The sequence below is a fragment of the Microcaecilia unicolor genome, chromosome 2 (assembly GCF_901765095.1).
Source record: "Microcaecilia unicolor chromosome 2, aMicUni1.1, whole genome shotgun sequence".
Taxonomy (NCBI): domain Eukaryota; kingdom Metazoa; phylum Chordata; class Amphibia; order Gymnophiona; family Siphonopidae; genus Microcaecilia; species Microcaecilia unicolor.
Genome location: NC_044032.1, coordinates 491773715 through 491793151, shown reverse-complemented (window position 1 = coordinate 491793151; position 19437 = coordinate 491773715). Strand labels below are relative to the sequence as shown.

General features: G+C 45.1%; 1 protein-coding gene across 2 annotated transcripts in view; it reads right to left on the bottom strand.

Annotated features, from left to right (window-relative positions):
- GRK4 (G protein-coupled receptor kinase 4) overlaps positions 1-19437 on the bottom strand; it is a 324643-nt gene that overhangs the window by 56948 nt on the left and 248258 nt on the right. For both annotated transcript variants that reach the window (XM_030191137.1, XM_030191135.1), the window contains exons 5-6: positions 15701-15801; positions 4925-5017 (exon numbers count right to left, since the gene is read on the bottom strand). In XM_030191137.1, the coding sequence (XP_030046997.1) occupies positions 4925-5017; positions 15701-15801 (194 nt within the window). The remainder of the gene's footprint in view (positions 1-4924; positions 5018-15700; positions 15802-19437) is intronic.

The window sequence follows — 19437 nt, the reverse complement described above, 5'->3', positions numbered from 1 at the left end:
GACACTAAACATTTTGGGGCTGGATGTGTAAACACAATCCCTCTAAGATGAGTGGGGATCTGCCAACTGCATTGCTACCAGTAGGGGGTGGCGTTTCAATATTGCGTTTTCATTTGCTACGGACAGGCAGGTTTCCTGGAGTCCTGCAGAACTTGCGTGTCCCTCACTACCAGGGGCGTATCTGGACTCCGGCGGTAGGGGGGGCCAGAGCCAGAGGGAGGGGGCACATTTTAGCCCCCCCCCCACGCCGCCGCCGCCGCCGAGCCCCCACCGCCACCAATGACTCCACCCCCCTCCCGCCGCCAACCCTCCCCCGCTGCCGTTCTTACTTTTGCTGGCGGGGGACCCCAACCCCCCGCCAGCCAAGGTCTGCTTCCACCTGCCGCAAAAACTTCTTCTTCAGCCGGCGGGGGACCCCAAACCCCCGCCAGCCGTCCCGCGGTGTTTAAAATTGATCTTCGGCCTCCGTGGCCGTGCTGCTGTGATAGGCGCTGTTGAAATCCACTTCGGAGTCTGACGTCGCAGCACGTACAACGACGTCAGACTCCGAAGTGGATTTCAACAGCGCCTATCACAGCAGCACGGCCACGGAGGCCGAAGATCAATTTTAAACACCGCGGGACGGCTGGCGGGAGTTTGGGGTCCCCCGCCGGCTGAAGAAGAAGTTTTTACGGCAGCGGCAGGTGGAAGCAGACCTCGGCTGGCGGGGGTTGGGGTCCCCCGCCAGCAAAAGTAAGAACGGCAGCGGGGGAGGGTTGATGGCGGTAGGGGGGTCCAGGGCAAAATCTGCGGGGGCCCAGGCCCCTGAGGCCCCACGCAGATACGCCCCTGCTCACTACTGAAAATGTGATAGTGAAACAGCACCCCCTAATGGCAGGACTATAGGTGGAGGACTCCCACTCAGTTTACAGGTAACTGTGTGTGTGGATGAAAAGTCCTGGCAAATCATCATTTTCTCTCTCTTGCTTCATATTTAACCAGTTAATTGGTATCTCTGAAAACATGTGATCCTACTGGATTCTGCCAAATACTTGCTCCCTATGTTGCAAACTTTCACTGTGTTTATATTGTTATTACTGGTTTGTGCAGCGGACTTTGATCCTGGGCAATTGGGTTTGATTTCCACTGCAGCTCCTTGTGACTCTGGGAAAGTCACTTAACCCTCCATTGCCCCAGGTACAATAAGTACTTGCATATATTATGTAAGCCGCTTTGAATGTAGTTGCAATAAACCACAGAAAGGCGGTAAATCATGTCAGATTCCCTTTCCCCTTCCTTTAAATGCTGGTTTTCTTGGACTGAACACTGGTGTTTAGCCAGTATTTGCATGCTGAAAAAAAAATGAATACAGTTTGTCTGCACAAGTACACTCTCTTTCTCCTGAAAGGGTTGGGCTTGTTTTGAAAAACCTGGCAAACACCAGCTCTCAGGCAATCAACCACACCTAGTTTTTCCTTTACTATCCATGCATTTCACCTCAACTGGTTTTATTGCTCAGGTTAAACTGTATCTATAAGGACATTAATTTACACTACTTCTCAAGAATAGCCATACCGGTCAGACCAATGGTCCATCTAGCCCAGTATCCTGCTTTCAACAGAGGCCAATCCAGGTCACAAATACCTGGCAGAAACCCAAATAGTAGCAACATTCCATGCTACCAATCCCAGGGCAAGAAGTAGCTTCCCCCTTGTCTATCTTAATAGCAACTACTGTACAGCATTGTGCACACCAGATGTTCTCAATCCAGTCCTCAGGACTCACCCATCCAGTCAGGTTTTCATAATATCCACAACGAATATGAATGAGACAGTCACAGAGCTGCATACAAAGGAGACAGTACATGCAAACTATTCCCTGCATATTCACTGTGGGTATTCCGAAAATCTGACTCTCTAATAGTGTCCCAAGGACAGATATAGATACATAAAAACAGAGGACAAACTAATTCCACGTATAGCACAAAGAAGATGACCAAAACAAGATGCTCCTCCCAGACACCTTCCAAGAAATACGCACACGTAACTGCAGTGCACATGTACAGGGTGAGGCACAAAAAAAACAAACTTTTACAGTTTTTTTTTGCAGTTTTCTCAGCAATTGCTCTGAATTTCAACGAGAAATTTCATGTGCTTACTTAGTTATCATACTTTCGTATTACTATTAAATAACATACAGGGCCCCTTTTACAAAACGGAAGTACTCGTATGGCAGCTTTGCCACATGTCATTTCGGCACTACTGCCAGGCTACTGAAGGAGCCCGGCAGTAGTGCCTGCCCCTAGCATGCACCATTTCCAACACTTATTTTTCAGCTCTGGAGGTTTACCTGGTGGTAATCGGGCAGCCTTGCGCACTGTCCAGTTACTGTCAGGTTAGCGCTGGGAGCCCTTACCGCCTCCTAAATAGGTGGCGGTAAGTAGTTCACTTACAGTGTGGCCATTTTTAAAACAAAATTTACCCGCGGCAGTAAAAGGGGGCCTCTGCGTGCAGCAAAAGGGGGCCTCTGCATGCAGCAATCCACGCACTGACATTCCTGCAGGACTCCTTTACCGCAGCTTTGTAAAAGGGGCCCTTAATTATCTTAAGCTATGTTGATGTTGTTGACATTTTAGCATTATTACCTAGCAAATTTTTGTGCATTAAAAATATTTGAGCTAAACAATACAATCTATTTGTCAGAATTCTGCAATCACTGTGGATGCTCAAAGTGTCCACCTCCAGTTTTAACAGGCCTTTAGTCGCTTTTTGAAAGTTCTTAACAGCCTTGTCGATTGGCCCCTATGGCAGGCTGTCCCAGATTATCTGCCGACACCTCGCCCATGATTGCTGTTCCTATCCAAAATGCTTTTAAAAGAAATTATCTGTAAATTATCATACTATCAAATACAAATTATTCAAATTCAAATTATTGTTTACAAAAGTCTGTCACTATGACATCATTAACAGTAAACTGGTATCCTGTTTTTTTTTTTTTGTTCAAATAATGGTAGTTTTACAGTGCAACTTCAGGAATTAAATGCGCTCAAATGACATTGCTTTCTTTAACATAAGGAAGTTTTACAGTTCAAACATTTTTGAATCGTGAGTGGTCATGCTAAAAACTCTGTAACTTTGTCATGTATAAAGATAATCTTATTTCTCTTGGTACATAAATGTCGATAGTAACAACAAATAAAGCTGTAAAATTTCACATTGAAATTTTAAGCGGTTGCTGAGAAAACAGCAAAACACTCTAGGGAGTTACTTTTTTTTTGTCTCACTGTATATGTGAAGCTGGAAAAACACACCCTCTAAGAATCCTCATGACCGACCACCCCCACCGTTTCAAAATCTGGGGTCAACAGGACACCAAACAAAAAAGATATTGTGATACAAAAGAAGGTCTACATAAAATCAAGGGGCCTTTTACTAAAGTTTAGAATGTGCTAACAGAATTAGTGTACACTAAATGCTAAGAAGCCCAAACTGATGGCAGCATGCTGTTTTGATTTGCTCAATGCATTTGCTGTGCTCGCTGAAGTTTTGTGCATCCATTGCCAGACACTCTATATCATTTTATTTGCATCACAGATACATTACAGAGAGTTGTTACCCCTGAGGCAGGGAGTCATATCTGCCGAAACACGGTCCCATGTCGGGTCTCTACTCTGGTGCATGGTTTAATAAAGACTTTCTTGGTGTTTACTCCCTGGTTAGAAGTCGTGTCCATCTCCACTTCCTTTGTTATATACCACTGATCAGACAGACATTTTAATAACCCAATTTCTGTTTAGAAGTTCTCTAAATACTGATGCCCCAGGGCCAGATAAATGAATGTCTGTTGTAACAGTGGCGTAGCTAAGGGGGGGCCTTGGGGCCCCTCAAATTGGATCCAGGACCCCTGGATTGGCTGAAGCGTTTCTCCAGCAATGTGAGGGGAAGCAGGGCAGGCAATGTGCAGAGGACAGTGTTGGAGAAAATATTCAGCTGGCAGGGGTTGGGGACCCTCACCATCCAAGGTATGTGTGGTTGCGGTGAGGTGGGGGTTGCAGCCCAAACTATGCCCCCCCCCCCCCACTTTGGGCTCAGGATCACACCAAACATTCAGGTCTGGCTATGCCCCTGGGGGACAAGCTCACTGCAAGGACTTACAGGGCCAGATCACGCAAACTCAGGGGTCCTTTTACAAAGGCTTGCTGAAAAATAGCTTGCAGTAGTGTAGGCATGGGTTTTGGGAACGCGCCAATCCATTTTTTAGCGCGTCTGTAAAAAAGGACTTTTTTTTTTTGCCAAAAATGGACGTGTGGCAAAATGAAAATTGCCACGCGTCCATTTTGGGTCTGAGACCTTACCGCCAGCCATTGACCTAGCGGTAAAGACTCATGGGGTAACCGGGCGGGAATAACTTATGCACACCTAATGCTACTTGGCACGCGTTCATTACGTGCGCCTGAAAATAAAAAATATTTTTCAGACGCGCGCCAAAAATGAAATTACCGCAAGAGCCACATGGTAGTTGGGCAGTAACTCCATTTTGGCATACATTGGACGCGTAGACGCTTACGCAGCTTAATAAAAGGACTCCTCAGTGAACCAGCAGTCATAGCTGCAGAAGGAAGCAGAAGAGAGGTCAGACTGGGGAAAGCCTGGCCATGGGAGGGAGCAGGTGAGCATCCTTTACAAAGTCTCCAGCCACATTCACCATGGATATGAGACCAGTCTTGCTGTGATCTCAGACAACTCTTCACTTTGGATATGTGTGACTTCTGGGCTGGAAGGAGGTAAGAAAGCGAAGAGCTTAAACTTAAACTTAAAATGATTTGAAGAGGACTGCCTCAAGCACAACTCATCATCTATGGCAGTATGTATCATGTAATACTACATTTTGTCAGACTAAATTTGAAATATAACGCGGCAATGTGCTAGTTTAAAAAACAACTTACCTTTCCAACCATTTCCACTGTAGAAATCGTGAAAAATACATGCTTTTCTGGTATTCCTCAAAGGGGCCTCTACTTAAGTAATCATGGACAACTCTAGAAAGAATAAAAGAGCATATTTCATATCTGCCTAGCATACTAGGAAGGCTAACATTTTATCAGTCAATAAATTAACACTGCAGTAAAATGCTAACCACAAACAAACAATTGTCACTCTGTAGAGCTCAGCTGTAACTAAAATCGCTTAAGTGATTTTTTTTTTTTTTGTTGAAGTTTGGGATGCCTAGCCCAGAGTCTTCTCTCTCTGTAGCAAGTGCCAACTCTCTCTCATAAGTACATAAGTACATAAGTAGTGCCATACTGGGAAAGACCAAAGGTCCATCTAGCCCAGCATCCTGTCACCGACAGTGGCCAATCCAGGTCAAGGGCACCTGGCACGCTCCCCAAACGTAAAAACATTCCAGACAAGTTATACCTAAAAATGAAATGACAATCCCTAGCACACTTTCCTCTCTCACACTGGGGACTCGATCCTCCAGTCTGTGTTGATCACATTTTTCTGCATTTTTTGTGTAAGATAGTGACATTTTTTTCAACATTGTCAACAAAGAGACACCTTAAGCAAGGGGTAGGCAACCTTTATACACAAAGGGCTGAATGAATGTCACTGCTATCCCTAGCAGGCCACACACAGAAAATTAACATACATGCCATATAATTCACTGCCAACAAAACTCAATGTGGTGAGTGAATGAATATAAATTATTATCAGAATGGTTAGTTAACGTATACTTCTGTCTTTCCAAACAGTTGCTAACACTGTTAAGCAAGTCTTGTCCCATTGTATCCTTCAACAGTTCCACTAACAACAACATTCTGGTTAATGCTTGTGCAGGTCGCTTTCTGTGTATACATCCCATGGTCTCGTGGGCCACAAAAAGTTCAATGGTGGGCACAGGTTGCCCACCCCTGTCTTAAGCACATGTGTTCAGCCACTGGAAGTACCTTTTACAGAGTATCCACATGTGAGGGAGTAGATGGTATAGGGAAGAGCACTCCCTCATTGATGATACAGTTCAGCCACCTAGCAGCAGGTGGCGCTAGTCTGCCAAGACTGAGGCTGATGCTGAGTTAAGGGGTGGGGTTCAGATCAGGATGAAGTTAAAAGCCTTGAGGTGAATAGATCAGGGAGGGCCGATACAGAAGTTTCTATGACGGAGGTCCAGAGAGGAGAGGACTCCATTGCAAGCTGAGCTGTAGTACCAGGGAAGTGGTGTGGCTCAGGCTTCATTGGTATCAGAGTTGTGTAGGATGACTAGAAAGGTAGGAGAGACCTTGATTTACATTCAGAAAGTACTTGTTTTGATGTGAATAGACAATGTGTTGGGCTAGGCTGGGAGTTATGCTTAATTAGACTGGACTTGTGCTGAATGAAAGCCTGTAAAGTAACTGGGGGTACATGGTGTCTGAAATAAGAAAATATTTTCCTTTTTGCTTGAAAACCATGTGTGTCTGACTGAGTTTGTGCCCGATCCAAGCCACACCCTTGAACACATTACCACACCACACAACAGTAAGTTCTCAAGTGATGCGCTGATTCCCAAAATAAATTTCATTCTGCTATAAATCATTCATTTCATGAAAAAAAAAAAGTTATCAGAATCAACTGTCTCTTATGAATTCTCAATACTAAATTATTTCTGCCTTGGTAATAATAATCTGTTTCTTACTAATTTCTTCCCTCCAAAATGTATTAATTTATAGCTCGCCTTTTTAGCATAAAGCTAAATTTGGGTTACAGTAAAAACAAACCATGAAAAGAAATTATGTATTGAGAGGCATTTTCGATACAATGTCTAAATATGATGTTTTGCGAAAAATGTCCAACAATCCATAATGAACATGGCCATTTTCAAACCAGAAAAACATTCAACTTTTTGTATAAAAAATGGCCATTTGGTTTTTGTGCTCAATGAGTCTATCTTTTAGGACCATTTGCTAGACTGGCCACAAAGACATCCCAGCAGAGCAACAGGGCACCCTAGGGGTACTGCAATGGACTTCACATAAAAGGTCCCTGGTACACATCTCTCCATTACCTCCTTATGGTGAGCCCTCCAAAACCCACAAAAAACCTACTGTACCCAACTATACACCACTACAATAGCCCTTATGCCTGCAGGTGTCACCTATATATAGGTACAGTAGGTTTTTGGTGGGTTTTGGACAGCTTACACTTTCCAGCACAAGTGCAACAGTTACAGGAGGTTATGGGTCTGGGTCCCCTTCTCTACAATCCACTGCACTGACCACTAGGCTACTCCTGGGTCCTGCCTGCTACTTTAACAGAATGGCCATTATATCTGAAGCTGTCATAGAGCTTGGTATGTACTGTCACTGTCACATCTTTAGGTATTGGGAGGGGGGTCAGTGACCACTGGGCGAGTAAGCGGGGTTATGCCTTAATCCCTCCAGTGGTCATTTATGGCACCTTTTGGTCACTTAGTCATGATTGAAAGAGGTCTAGCCAAAGAGTCTTTATTTTGGCCTAGACATTTTCATTTTGTTCCATTATTGCAGAAAACAGTCTATCTGGTGCCTAACATGTCCTGCTCCCAACACACCCTCTTGAAATTTGGATGAACTGTAGAGCAAAACATCTAAAATCAGGGTGTTGAAAATTGCAACTTGGACGTTTTTAAGAAAAAAACATCCTTTTGCCACCTTATCACATTTTTGGACCTTTTTTTTTGTTTTCAAAATGAGCCCCATTATCTTCTAAACAAAACTAAGAGACAATGGGGCTCATTTTGAAAACAAAAAGAGGTCCAAAAAACATCATGATGTACAATGTGCAGGACGTCAGACTCAAAAACAGAATGAAGCCTTGTGCCGGAAGAAGAGGACCTCGGCTGGCGGGGGCTGGGGTCCCCCGCCAGCAAAGGTAGGCGATGGCGGGTTGGCGGGGGGGGGGGGGGTCGAGAGGGTCGTCGACAGGGGGGTCCAGGGCCAAATCTACGGGGGCCCAGGCCCCCGTGGCCCCACGTAGCTACGCCACTGATTTACACCAACTGAGCCCAGTGCATAAATTAGGTGCAGATTCCCCAAATTCTATAAAACTGGGTGCATCTTTTGTGAATGCCCTGATCCACCCATGCCCCTCCCATAGCCATGCCCCTTTCACTAAAAGATTTACATACATATCTTTATAGAATAGCACTTAGCAAGATGCGTGTGCAAATCCAAATTGTTGCAAATTACTATCACTAACTGATTGTTAGCACCCAATTATTGGCGCTCATTGGCACATGCAACTTTGAGCACCTTTTATAGAATGTTTAAATCTACCTCAAGCCTCTGGCTGAGCTGCTTTGGTCGATGGACAAAAAATTCTACATCTATGCTGAGAATGTGCAACTACTCATAACCATTGAACCAGATCTATTCACAGCCTTGAGTAAACTGACTGCCTGCTTAATCACAACTCGGGAATGGGCAAATAACAACAAACTCTGTCCGAACCCAAGCAAAACAGATTCTTTGGGTACCTAACACAAGTGGACAAATACTTGACTTCAAAATACTTTTTGGGAAATATGAACTCCCCCCTAAAATCACAGGTCAGAAATCTTGGGATACTGCTAGACTCATCACTAACTCTGATCCCACAAATTTCAAACATCCCTTAAAAATTGTCTTGATCACCTACAGCAGCTATGAAATCTTTCCCCATATATTGAAAAGACAAGTCTGACCATAGTGGTCCATGAGACGGTAACATCATGATTAGACGACTACTGTAATGCCCTGTACACTGGTCCAAACCAAAAAGAATTTGCATCAGCTCTAACTAACTCAGAATTTTGCAGCATGACTGATAGAAAGCTGCAAGTGGCGTGACCACATCACACCCTTCCTGCAAAAAGTACAGTGGCTACCAGTACCTTACAGGCTAAATTTAAAACTCTATGTTTGACTTTCAAGTCCTCAGACAAAATGGGCTAGAGTACTTCTCTTTTAAAGAATAAGTTAGCCCTTTACACACCTATTGAGACCTCTAAGGTCCTCACAAGGATCATCAATATCTGTACCCTTGTCAAAAGAAATTGTACGATGTGATACCTGCCAACGAGCCTTCTCAGGAGTAGCCCCCACACTCTGGAATTTACTCTCAGAAGGGCTAGAAAAAACTTGAGACTACCTCTACTTCAGGAAGCAGGTGAAAGCCTGGCTCTTCTCCCATGCCTTTAATACATAGGGTGACTTCTATACACTCATTCTGACCCTAGACCAGTGGCGTAGCCAGACAGCCAGTTTTGGGTGGGCCTGAGCCCAAAGTGGGTGGGTACAACATTTTCTCTGCTCCGCCCTCCCTCCACCACTATACCCACCATTTCTCCCTCCTCTCCACCCCTATGCCTACCATTTCTCCCCCTCCCCACCTATCCCCTCTGTATGCAGCATGTGTCCCTCCCCTCCACCTCATACACAGCCACGACTTCTCCCTTCCTCACCCCTCTACCCCTTTGCTGCATCTCCCTCACCCACCAACCAAGCCTCATCTTTCCATCTTCCCTCCCCGCTGTGCAGCATCTTTCTTTCCATCTTCCCTTCCCCCTGTGCAGCTGCTGTGTCCCCCCGTCTTCCCTCCCCCATGCGACATCTTCCCCCCCCCCCCCCCGTGCAGCTGCAGCATCTCACCCTCCTTGCAGGCCCGCCCAGCAGCAAAGTTCCTGACAGCGATTCCAGTCGCAGCGATTCCCACACGCTGCCTGCCGGCTGCAGTGCCGCTCAACAATCTCCTCGCGCTACTAAGCACTAACCCGGAAGTCTCTCCTGCAGAGGAGAGACTTCCGGGTTAGCGCTTAGTAGCGCAAGGAGATTGAGCGGCAGCCGGCAAGCAGCGTGTGGGAATAGCTGCGACTGGAATCGCCGTCAGGAACTTTGCTGCTGGGCGGGCCTGACCCGAAATTGGGTGGGCCCGGGCCCGCCCGTGGCTACGCCCCTGCCCTAGACTAGCTTGCTACAACACACTGTAACGTAGATCAGTTCCTTATATCTTGCTTAACTGTACAAAGAACTTGACTTTAGTTCAGCCACCCATCTATCTATCCCAACTGACTCTGTACCATGCATCTTGTTCCCATCATATATCTGCACTTGGTCCCTCAGCTATATGGTAAGCTGGATTGTAGAAAACATTAATATCATATCTATGTTAGCTGAATGTTCTACTGCATGCTTATTAGGTGTATTATTAACATTATGCTAACATTGTATTATATCGCTGGTATTTGAATTTCAGTGCTGCTAAATGTGTATATTTTTGATACTGTTTCACGGTAGTCCTATTATTAGGTTTTAATTTGCTGCTTTTAAGTTTACCTCATTTATTGTATTTATGCTTATACTTGGTCATTTTACTACTGTTATGTTGTTAACAAAATTGTAAGTTTTATGTTAAACTGTACCTGCTGTACACCCCCCTGGGTGAATCTCTTCATAAAGGCAATTAATAAAGCCCAATAAATAAATATGTTCCCGGATACATGAATACTGGAAAGCTATACAGTCTAGAATAAAATGCATGTGAGGAGTGGACATGCTGTGGGATCCTGGGATCTTTTTGCTAAACTTAAAGATTCCTAACTTGGATATTAAAGCCAGAGAGTGTGACTATATATGCCTTAAGCCCTGCCACGCTTAACTTAGCCTTTTTTTCTGGAAGTATCTTTGCCTGTTCGGAAAGGTGGCTAGGGAGACTGTGGAACATTTATAATATGGAAAGGATTACAGCCCAGTGGAAAGGGAAGATTGACCTTTTTATGCAATTTGGGCATCCATTCTTGTCAGTTTTTGCATCCTTAGAGGGCATACTTGAAGGCAAAAGCAGCTAGATATCATGCCATGAAATGGGTAATGATTGGAAGTGATTGAGAGGGTCTTTTGTGTTGGGGAGAGGATGGGGTAAGCATGAAAAACATAAAAAGAGGCTATGTGTTGAACTAGATGTATGGGACTATGTAACAGAAGTGTGCTGTTTGTTATTCGGTCTTATAATGTTAAAAAAATGCAAAAGGGTTTTTTGGAGAACACAGTATCCCAGTGTTAACAAGAAAGACTTCTTTAAGGTCCTTAAACTGGCCTGTGCAATTGATAACCGCATCTGCTGCCAAATGCTGTCAGAACAACATCAGGAAACAGGCTGAAGTTCTACAAAATACTGCTAGAGGCAAAGCACATGCTCATGGCACACCAGGAAGGCACGTGTCATACACATCTGTTGCTAGCCCTCTCTTGCACAATAAATGGAAGCACTATTTGACAAGAGTTTGACAAGGATAAGAGTATGTAAACAATCCCTTTGAAAAAAGTACTCAAACATTATGCTATCATACCAAAAGTATTAACAGCCAGAGGGCATGCACAGCATTTATTGCGTTAGGAAGATAACATATCTGCATTAGTGGATTTCAGATCACACAGCCAGTCCAGGATTAAACATACACAGAAATCACTGTGCTCCCCAAAAAGTGAAGATAGACTTCACCAGATCAAATTACATTTCTGGTTGATATAACCTCAGCTATAGCCGCTCTGCAAGCAGAATCAGCGCCAAGCAAATGCTGCAGAAAGTGAGCAGCAAGTCAATCACAGTAGTCCAATACAGATAAGACCACTTGGAAAAGAAAAGGTTACTTAAAATGTCAACTGAACAGCATTTAAAAAGATATCTGGCTTGCACCTTTCTCATTAGTAGCTAAGGAACAATGAGCATTTTTCTGTCCTTAAAGAGCTCACAATTTAAACTTGCAGTGGGGCAATGAAGGGTTAAGTAACATGCCCAAGATTATAAGCACCTGGCTTCCTTGGTTTTCAGGGTGCTACTCTAACCATTAAGCTATTATTCCTCCAGTCCATAGTCTTTCTGCTTCTCCATGATTTTGATCATCAACTCTGTGGAAAGAACAAGGGGTACAGAAAAACAATTGAAGGCGTTTCCTCATCCCAGCTACTTTTAAAGCAGCTCTGCTGAAAAGTGTATCTGGTGGGGTAGAGTGGATAGTGAGGAACAGCACAGTTTTACAAAGCTGAAGCCAAACCGTTGTGCTTACAAAAATACTCGGGGGTATATATTCAAAGCAATTTAAAGGACCAGAGGAGGCTCCTGGCCATTTAAAATTGGTTGGTTGGGGCTAACTAGCAGTATTCAGTGACACTTAACTGGACGGTGCTGCTGAATATTACTGCTAAACAGACAATCCCTAACCAGTGAAGTTAGGGGCAGGCCAGGGGCCTGTATTTATGTGCCGAATTTAACTGGACACCCATCTGAATATTGGCCAGTGCTCTGTTAAACCCAAATAGGGTCTGGGGAGTAGGGGGTGGGGGCTGGGCAGCTTTCTATTTCCTTTCAGGGGAAGGGATTGGGAAGGGTGACCTGACATTTGTTTTATGAGGGTCCCAGCCAATTTTTGGCTAACAATATTGAATTAGCCCCAGATATTCAGTTCAGTTGCCCAGATATGGCCCTAGCACTGAATATCCAGGGTTAATTCTGCCCGTGGCAGTCAGCGTTTAAAAAAATGGCTGAATATCGACCAATCTATGTTTACTTTTCTGGGGGTAACAGGAATTCCTTTTTTTTTTTAATCAACATTCAGATCCAACTCTCTGGTCACCTAGTCAAAGAAATTAATCAGATTTGTCTGACAAGACCTGCCTGTAGTGAAACCATGTTGCCTTGGGTCCTGTAATCCACTGGATTCCAAAAAATTACGATTCTCTGTTTTAGAAGTGTTTCCATTAATTTACTTACAACAGAGGTCAAACTTACCGACCTGCAGTTCCCAACCTCTTCCTTACTTCCGCTTTTGTGGAGAGGGACCACATCTACTCTTCTCTAGTCCTCCGGGACAACTCCTTACTCTAGAGAAGCATTGAAAAGGTAGCCAGCAGAGCCACTAGAACCTCCCTAAGTTCCTTCAGTACCCTCGGATGTATGCCATCCGGCCCCATCGCTTTCTCCACATTTAGTTTAGCCAGCAACTCACGAACACAGTTCTCTGAAAATAGTTCAGAGACTACCACCCCTCCATTCCTATTTGTCTTCTGCGGTCCTGCTCCCGGCCTTTCAGCTGTGAACACAGAACAGAAATATTTAAGTAATTCTGCCTTATCTTTATCAGCTTCTACATATTCCTCCCCTTCACCTTTGAGTCTCACAATGCCACTTCCTCCTATCACTAACATATCTAAAAAAAAAAATGTCTTGTCCCCCATTTTACCGTATTGGCTATTTGTTTTTCTATTTGCATCTTTGCTTTCCTGAGTACTCTACCAGCTTCTCTTAGCTTTTCCAGATATTGTTGCCTGTCATCTTTCTGTGATCTCTTGTAATTTTTAAAGGTTAACCTCTATTTTCTTACCTTTTTAGCTACTTTTGAGAACCAAAGAAGCTTCCTTTTCCTCTTATTTTTATTTATGTTCCTTACAAAAAGGTTTGTTGCCTTTACCAATAGCTCGTTTCAGTTTTGCCCACTGCATTCCATCTTCTTCCAGATGTTCTCATCCAGACAGCAATTCCTTGAGGTAATCCACTATCTGAACAAAATTAGTTTTTTTGAAGTCTAGAACCTTCACTTTTGAACGAACCCTCTCCACACTTATCTTAACATCAAACCACACCATCTGGTGGTTACTGGATGCCAGATGATCACCTATTATAACATCAGAAACACTCTCTCTATTAGTAAGCTCTAAGTCCACTATGGTCCCATCCTGTATGGGTTCCATTAACAACTGCTGAAATAGTTCCCCCTGTAGAGAATCTAGGAATAGGTCTTCTAAAATAAGCACCATAGTAACATAGTAGGTGATGGCAGATAAAGACTTGTATAGTCTATTCAGTCTGCCCAACAAGATAAACTCATATGCATACTTGATCTTGATCTGTCCTTGCCATTTTTGAGACACAGACCATAGAAGTCTGCCCGGCACTGATTTAGCTTGGGATTTCAGTACAGTGCACCAAGGAAAAATTACAGATGACTTGCTTGCAAAGAAAGAACATGCTCTTCACATCTCTTGGTCTGCCTTGGCTGGCAGGTGCTGCCTCCAAGTCAATCACCCAACACGTAATTAAACTCTGGAATTCGTTTCCGGAGAACGTGGTGAAGGCAGTTAGCTTGGCAGAGTTTAAAAAGAGGTTAGACAGTTTCCTAAAGGAGAAGTCCATAAACCGCTACTAAATGGACTTGGGAAAAATCCGCAATTCCAGGAATAACATGTATAGAATGCTTGTACGTTTGGGAAGCTTGCCAGGTGCCCTTGGCCTGGATTGGCCGCTATCGTGGATAGGATGCTGGGCTCGATGGACCCTTGGTCTTTTCCCAGTGTGGCATTACTTATGTACTTACGTGTACTTATCACCTCTGTACTCTGAGGTCAGTCTCTCCAAAGGAAAGAACTGTTATCACAGGTCTTCAATTTCATTTTGACCTATATAAGTGAGCAGATGGTGTATGTAAGAGGAAGGAGATATCAGCCACCACTTAAGCTGAAGACACCCAGTACCACACAAGTTCTTCAGTTTTGCACTAGTGAACTCATTTTGCTTGGAATATTTGTGCTGTGGTTAGTGTGTTTGGACTATAAGCAGGTCCCGATATCTGAAAGAGCCATCATGCATCGCTTCTCCTGTGTCAGAGGAAACCAAGGGAGCCCTATGGGGTGCATCATGGCTCAGAAGCTCCCAAAAGCATTTTGGAAGGGAAGTAAAGAAAATGTAACAACTTGTCATGGAAAGATTATGTCAAATAACGCTGTAATTGAATAACCTTAATCAACATATAATACAAGAGGAAACATCTTGGAGTCGATATTCAAAGTGCTTCTGGATGTTTAAATCACTTGTTCAGGGCTAACTGGTCATATTTAATGGCATTAACCAGTTAGTGATACTGAAAATGTCTGGTTAGTGCCCAACTCGAAGTCAGCTATTGGGGTGGGGGATGCGTTCTGGGGGCAGAATCAGCACTTAACCAGCCAAGGTAACTGCATAAAAGTCAGTCCTATCTTTATGCGGTTCGCTAGTTCTGGAAATCACAGCTGGGACATTGCCTGGCACTGAACTTCTGGGTATAACGCCGGCAGAGGTCAGCAAAAGCTGCGTGCTGCCGGCTGCCAGAGAATGGTGTAAAAGCAGTTAGCTTAGTGGGGTTTAAAAAAAGGTTTGGAAAACTTCCTAAAAGAGAAGTCCATAAGCCATTATGAACACGGCCTTGGGGAAAATCCACTGCTCATTTCTAGGATAAGTAGCATAAAATGTATTGTACTTTTTTTGGATCTTGCCAGGTACTTGTGACCTGGGTTGGCCACTGTTGGGATACTGGGCTTGATGGACCTTCGTTTTGTCCCAGTATGGCAAACTCTCATGTTCTTTGGCTCAAGCAAACAGCAGAACTGGGAAAACGACTGAGCTTTGTGGTCCTTTATTTACTATCATTCTCTTTTTTATTGTCTCATTATCAGCTGGTGCAGAAAGTCATAATGCTAAGATAAGGAAAGGAAAAAAGTGAAATTATAAAGCAGTACAGTCAAAAGACACTGCTTTATTACTATTTATACAGAGCATATAAATATTTAGAAAATTTAATAGCAGAAGGAAAGATGACCCAATAAGCAAAGAGAAAGAAATTAGAATCCAGCATTCTCCGGCACACATCCTGTGTCCCACTGAAACTGTACTATTTTCAGTCTCCAATATACAGCACCTACCTTGTGCAGTCTTTAAAAAGCTCTTTGCAAGGGCTCTGCTCCAGCTTCTCTCTACATCCTTTCACTGTATCCTGAGGTATTTCCGGTAAATGGGCTGCAGACTTAAAGACAATACAGTGCAAATCAGTAACCAAACCAGCAATCACCCATATGTCTTGGAAAAAAAACATGCAGAGAACAAACATGAGTCTTTTTTTTTTTTAAACAAAACTAGCAAACTGGCCCTTAAAACCACATTAAAACAGCCATAATAATGTGAAGCCCTTGCTAGGTAGCCCAACTTGGGCAGGGCTTGCCTTGCTAGGCACAGTGCTGGATGTATCAGGGAGCACAGCTGAGCTTTGTGGCTGTTCTCAGCATCAGGGGCGTATCTGCGTGGGGCCTCAGGGGCCTGGGCCCCCGCAGATTTCGCCCTGGACCCCCCTACCGCTGCCAACCCTCCCCCTCCGTTGCTCGCTTACCTTCGCTGGCGGGGGACCCCAACCCCCGCCAGCCGAGGTCCGCGTCCTCCTGCCGCTGCCGGCTGCCTTTGGTGCTTTCATTTGTCCATTGAAGCTGGCGCCAACTAAAGTTTCTTTTGAGTCTGACGTCGCTGCACGTTGTACGTGCAGGACGTCAGACTCAGAAACATTTTCTGAGTCTGACGTCCTGCACGTACAACGTGCAGCGACGTCAGAGTCAAAAGAAACTTTAGTTGGCGCCAGCTTCAATGGACAAATGAAAGCACCAAAGGCAGCCGGCAGCGGCAGCGGCAGGAGGACGCGGACCTCGGCTGGCGGGGGTTTGGGGTCCCCCGCCAGCGAAGGTAAGCGAGCAACGGAGGGGGAGGGTTGGCAATGGTAGCGGCTGGGGGGAGGGGGATCGGCAATGGCGGCGGCGGCGGCGGCGGCGGCGGGGGGGGGGGGGGGCTATAATGTGCCCCCTCACTCTGGCCCTGGCCCCCCCTACCGCCGCAGTTCAGATACGCCCCTGCTCAGCATGCTCACATTCCCAAATGCTGCCACAAAGGCCACTGGCCAAACACTCCACAAGCTTCTCAATAGTTTTGGCTGACATGATCCCAAAACTGAACACAAGTTAAAGAATGCTTAGTAAGCCAAGAGGTTCTGTTGAGGCCTTGAATCAGGAAGCCACAGAGGGCCATATCCTTCTGATGAATACAACTGTAAAACAGCGGGTCTGACTGTTTTGTTTCACTCATGATCTTATGCTTATGGCTCTTCCCATTTCTTTTGTGCCTGTAGCACTTTTTTTTGGAAATTTAATAAAACATCTGCACTTCACTTATGCCCATATCCCCAGTTTTAAAATAATTCCTTTCCCAGAGTCCTCCACACTCTCACAGTCTGTGTAATTGTCACACCCTGGTTTCTTAGCTTGATGCCTGTACAGGTCCTGTGATGTAAGAACTAACACAGCAGCACCTTGACTTACTGAGTGTAATGGTGGAAGCGCTAGAAAAACACATTGCATTTCAGCTTTCTATCTTCTCAGAAATTAAATAAAAACTCACAACTGTAAGATAATTTAACAGTTTATACTTACAAAGTCAAAATGTTGCTTGCCTGTCCTGACCTACCCCCCCCCCCCCCCTAGAAATTTAATATTTCACTTGAAAGGCAGTAGACTTATGGAATGGCCTTGCAGTAAAAGTTTTAGAGGTAAAGATGACAACAACAAAATGTAATAAATTCTGCAATGAGCATATAGATTCCTGAGTTAGGAGAAGAAAAGGAAAAACAGATTAACTGGACTCTGTGGTACTGGACTAGGAATTAAGGGACCTTTTTACTAAAGCTTAGTACACGCTAACTGACATTAGCTTGCGTTACCATGGCCCACAGGTACAAAATAGGACATGCAGCATTTAGCACACGCTAAGCTTTAATAATAGGGCCTCTAAACCAGGAAGACTAGATGGGCCTTAGAGATCTTATCTGCCATATTTTGTGTTTTTACTGAAATACAGACTACTACTACTTAGCATTTCTATAGCGCTGCCAGGGTTACGCAGCGCTGTACAAGTACATCCTTCTTGCAACTGATTTGCTTAGCGTTTGCTTTTAAACAGCATCTTAATTTGGCACCATACACTAAGGCAGTGATGGCGAACCTATGGCATGCCTATGGCACGCCCTCATAGGCGGGGCCAGAGCTTCAGAGACAGAAGGGAAGGGTGAAGGTGCGCCGAGCGAAGAACACGCTTTTCGCTGCCGACGCCGCCTTAACCCCCGAGGTACGCCTTTTAAATTTCAGAGGGGGGGGGGGGCCCTGGTGCTGGGAGGACGGGCGGGCGGCCTGATTCTTGTTTGGTTGGAGGGAGGGAGGGAGGCCTGGTGCTTGGTGCTAGGAGGGAGGGAGGCCTGGCGCTGGGTGTTGCTGCTGCGTGCTGGGTGGGAGGGAGGCCTGCTGCTGGGTGCTGCTGCTGCGTGCGAGGGAGGCCTGATGCTGGGTGCTGCATGCTGGGTGGGAGGGAGACCTGGTGCTGGGTGGGAGGGAGGCCTGCTGCTGGGTGCTGGGTGGGAGGGAGGCCTGATGCTGGGTGCTGCTAAGTGCTGGGTGGGAGGGAAGGAGGCCTGATGCTGGGTGCTGCTGCTGCTTGCTGGGTGGGAAGGCGGCCTGGTGCTGGGAGGGAGGGCGGGCAGGGGGGAGAGGAGGGTGGCTGGATATTTGTGGCTGGAGGGGAGAGGAGGGTTGCTGGACATGGATGGAGGGCAAGAAATGAAGAAGAAAGGAGGAAAGTAAAGAAATTAATGGAAAGGAAGCCCTAGAAACGGAGTTAAGAGAACAGATAGAGAGCAGTAGAATCAGCGACAAGGACCAATATGGATAGAAAAACAAAATCACCAGACAACAAAGGTAGAAAAAATCATTTTATTTTCATTTTAGTGTTTGGAATATGTCCAATTTGAGAATTTACATCTGTTGTCTTATTTTGCACTGGGTATACTGGAGCTGTAACAGCTTACAGAAATGATTTATAATGAAAGAAAATCATGTTATTTTTTTCTCCTATACTAGTATAATATTTTCAATGATGTCTGTTTATATGCGCCATGGCTGGTGTAAGGGGTGTGGCTATCATAAGGGTGGAGTCATATGTGGTGACCCCACCCATAATGAGTACCGGCACTTTGCGATAAATAATTAGATTTTGGGTTGCTGTTTGGGCACTCGGTATCAGAGAAATTGCCAGGGAATAGTAGGAAGGCGATATGCTGCTGAACAGTGGCGTAGCCAAGGGTGGGCCTGGGTGGGCCTAGGCCTACCCACTTTGGGCTTAGGCCCACTCAGTAGCAGCACACCTATGATGTGGCTGGCAGGGATCCCCAATATCTACTAGCCAAAAACTCCCAACAACTGTTCCTCCTGCATACCTACAGATCTTCGCCTGCAGCGAGCAGCGACTGATACATACTGCTCACACCGGCCCCACAGCCTTCCCTCTGATATATACCCACCTATGTGGAAACAGGAAGTTGCATCATCAGAAAGAAGGCTGTGGGGCCAACATGAGCAGTATGTATTAGTTGCTGCTCGCTGCCAGTGAAAATCTGCTATTTAAAAGGTATGCGGGGGAGGAAGGATGTTTGAGAGACCAGATGGCATGCAGGCAAGAAAGGGAAAGACTAAATCACTTGTGGGACAAGGCGTTCTTCTGCCCACCCATCTTGGGTCCAGGCCCACCCAAAATTGGGTGTCTGGCTAAGCCCTTGCTGCTGAAGTAGATTAATGTA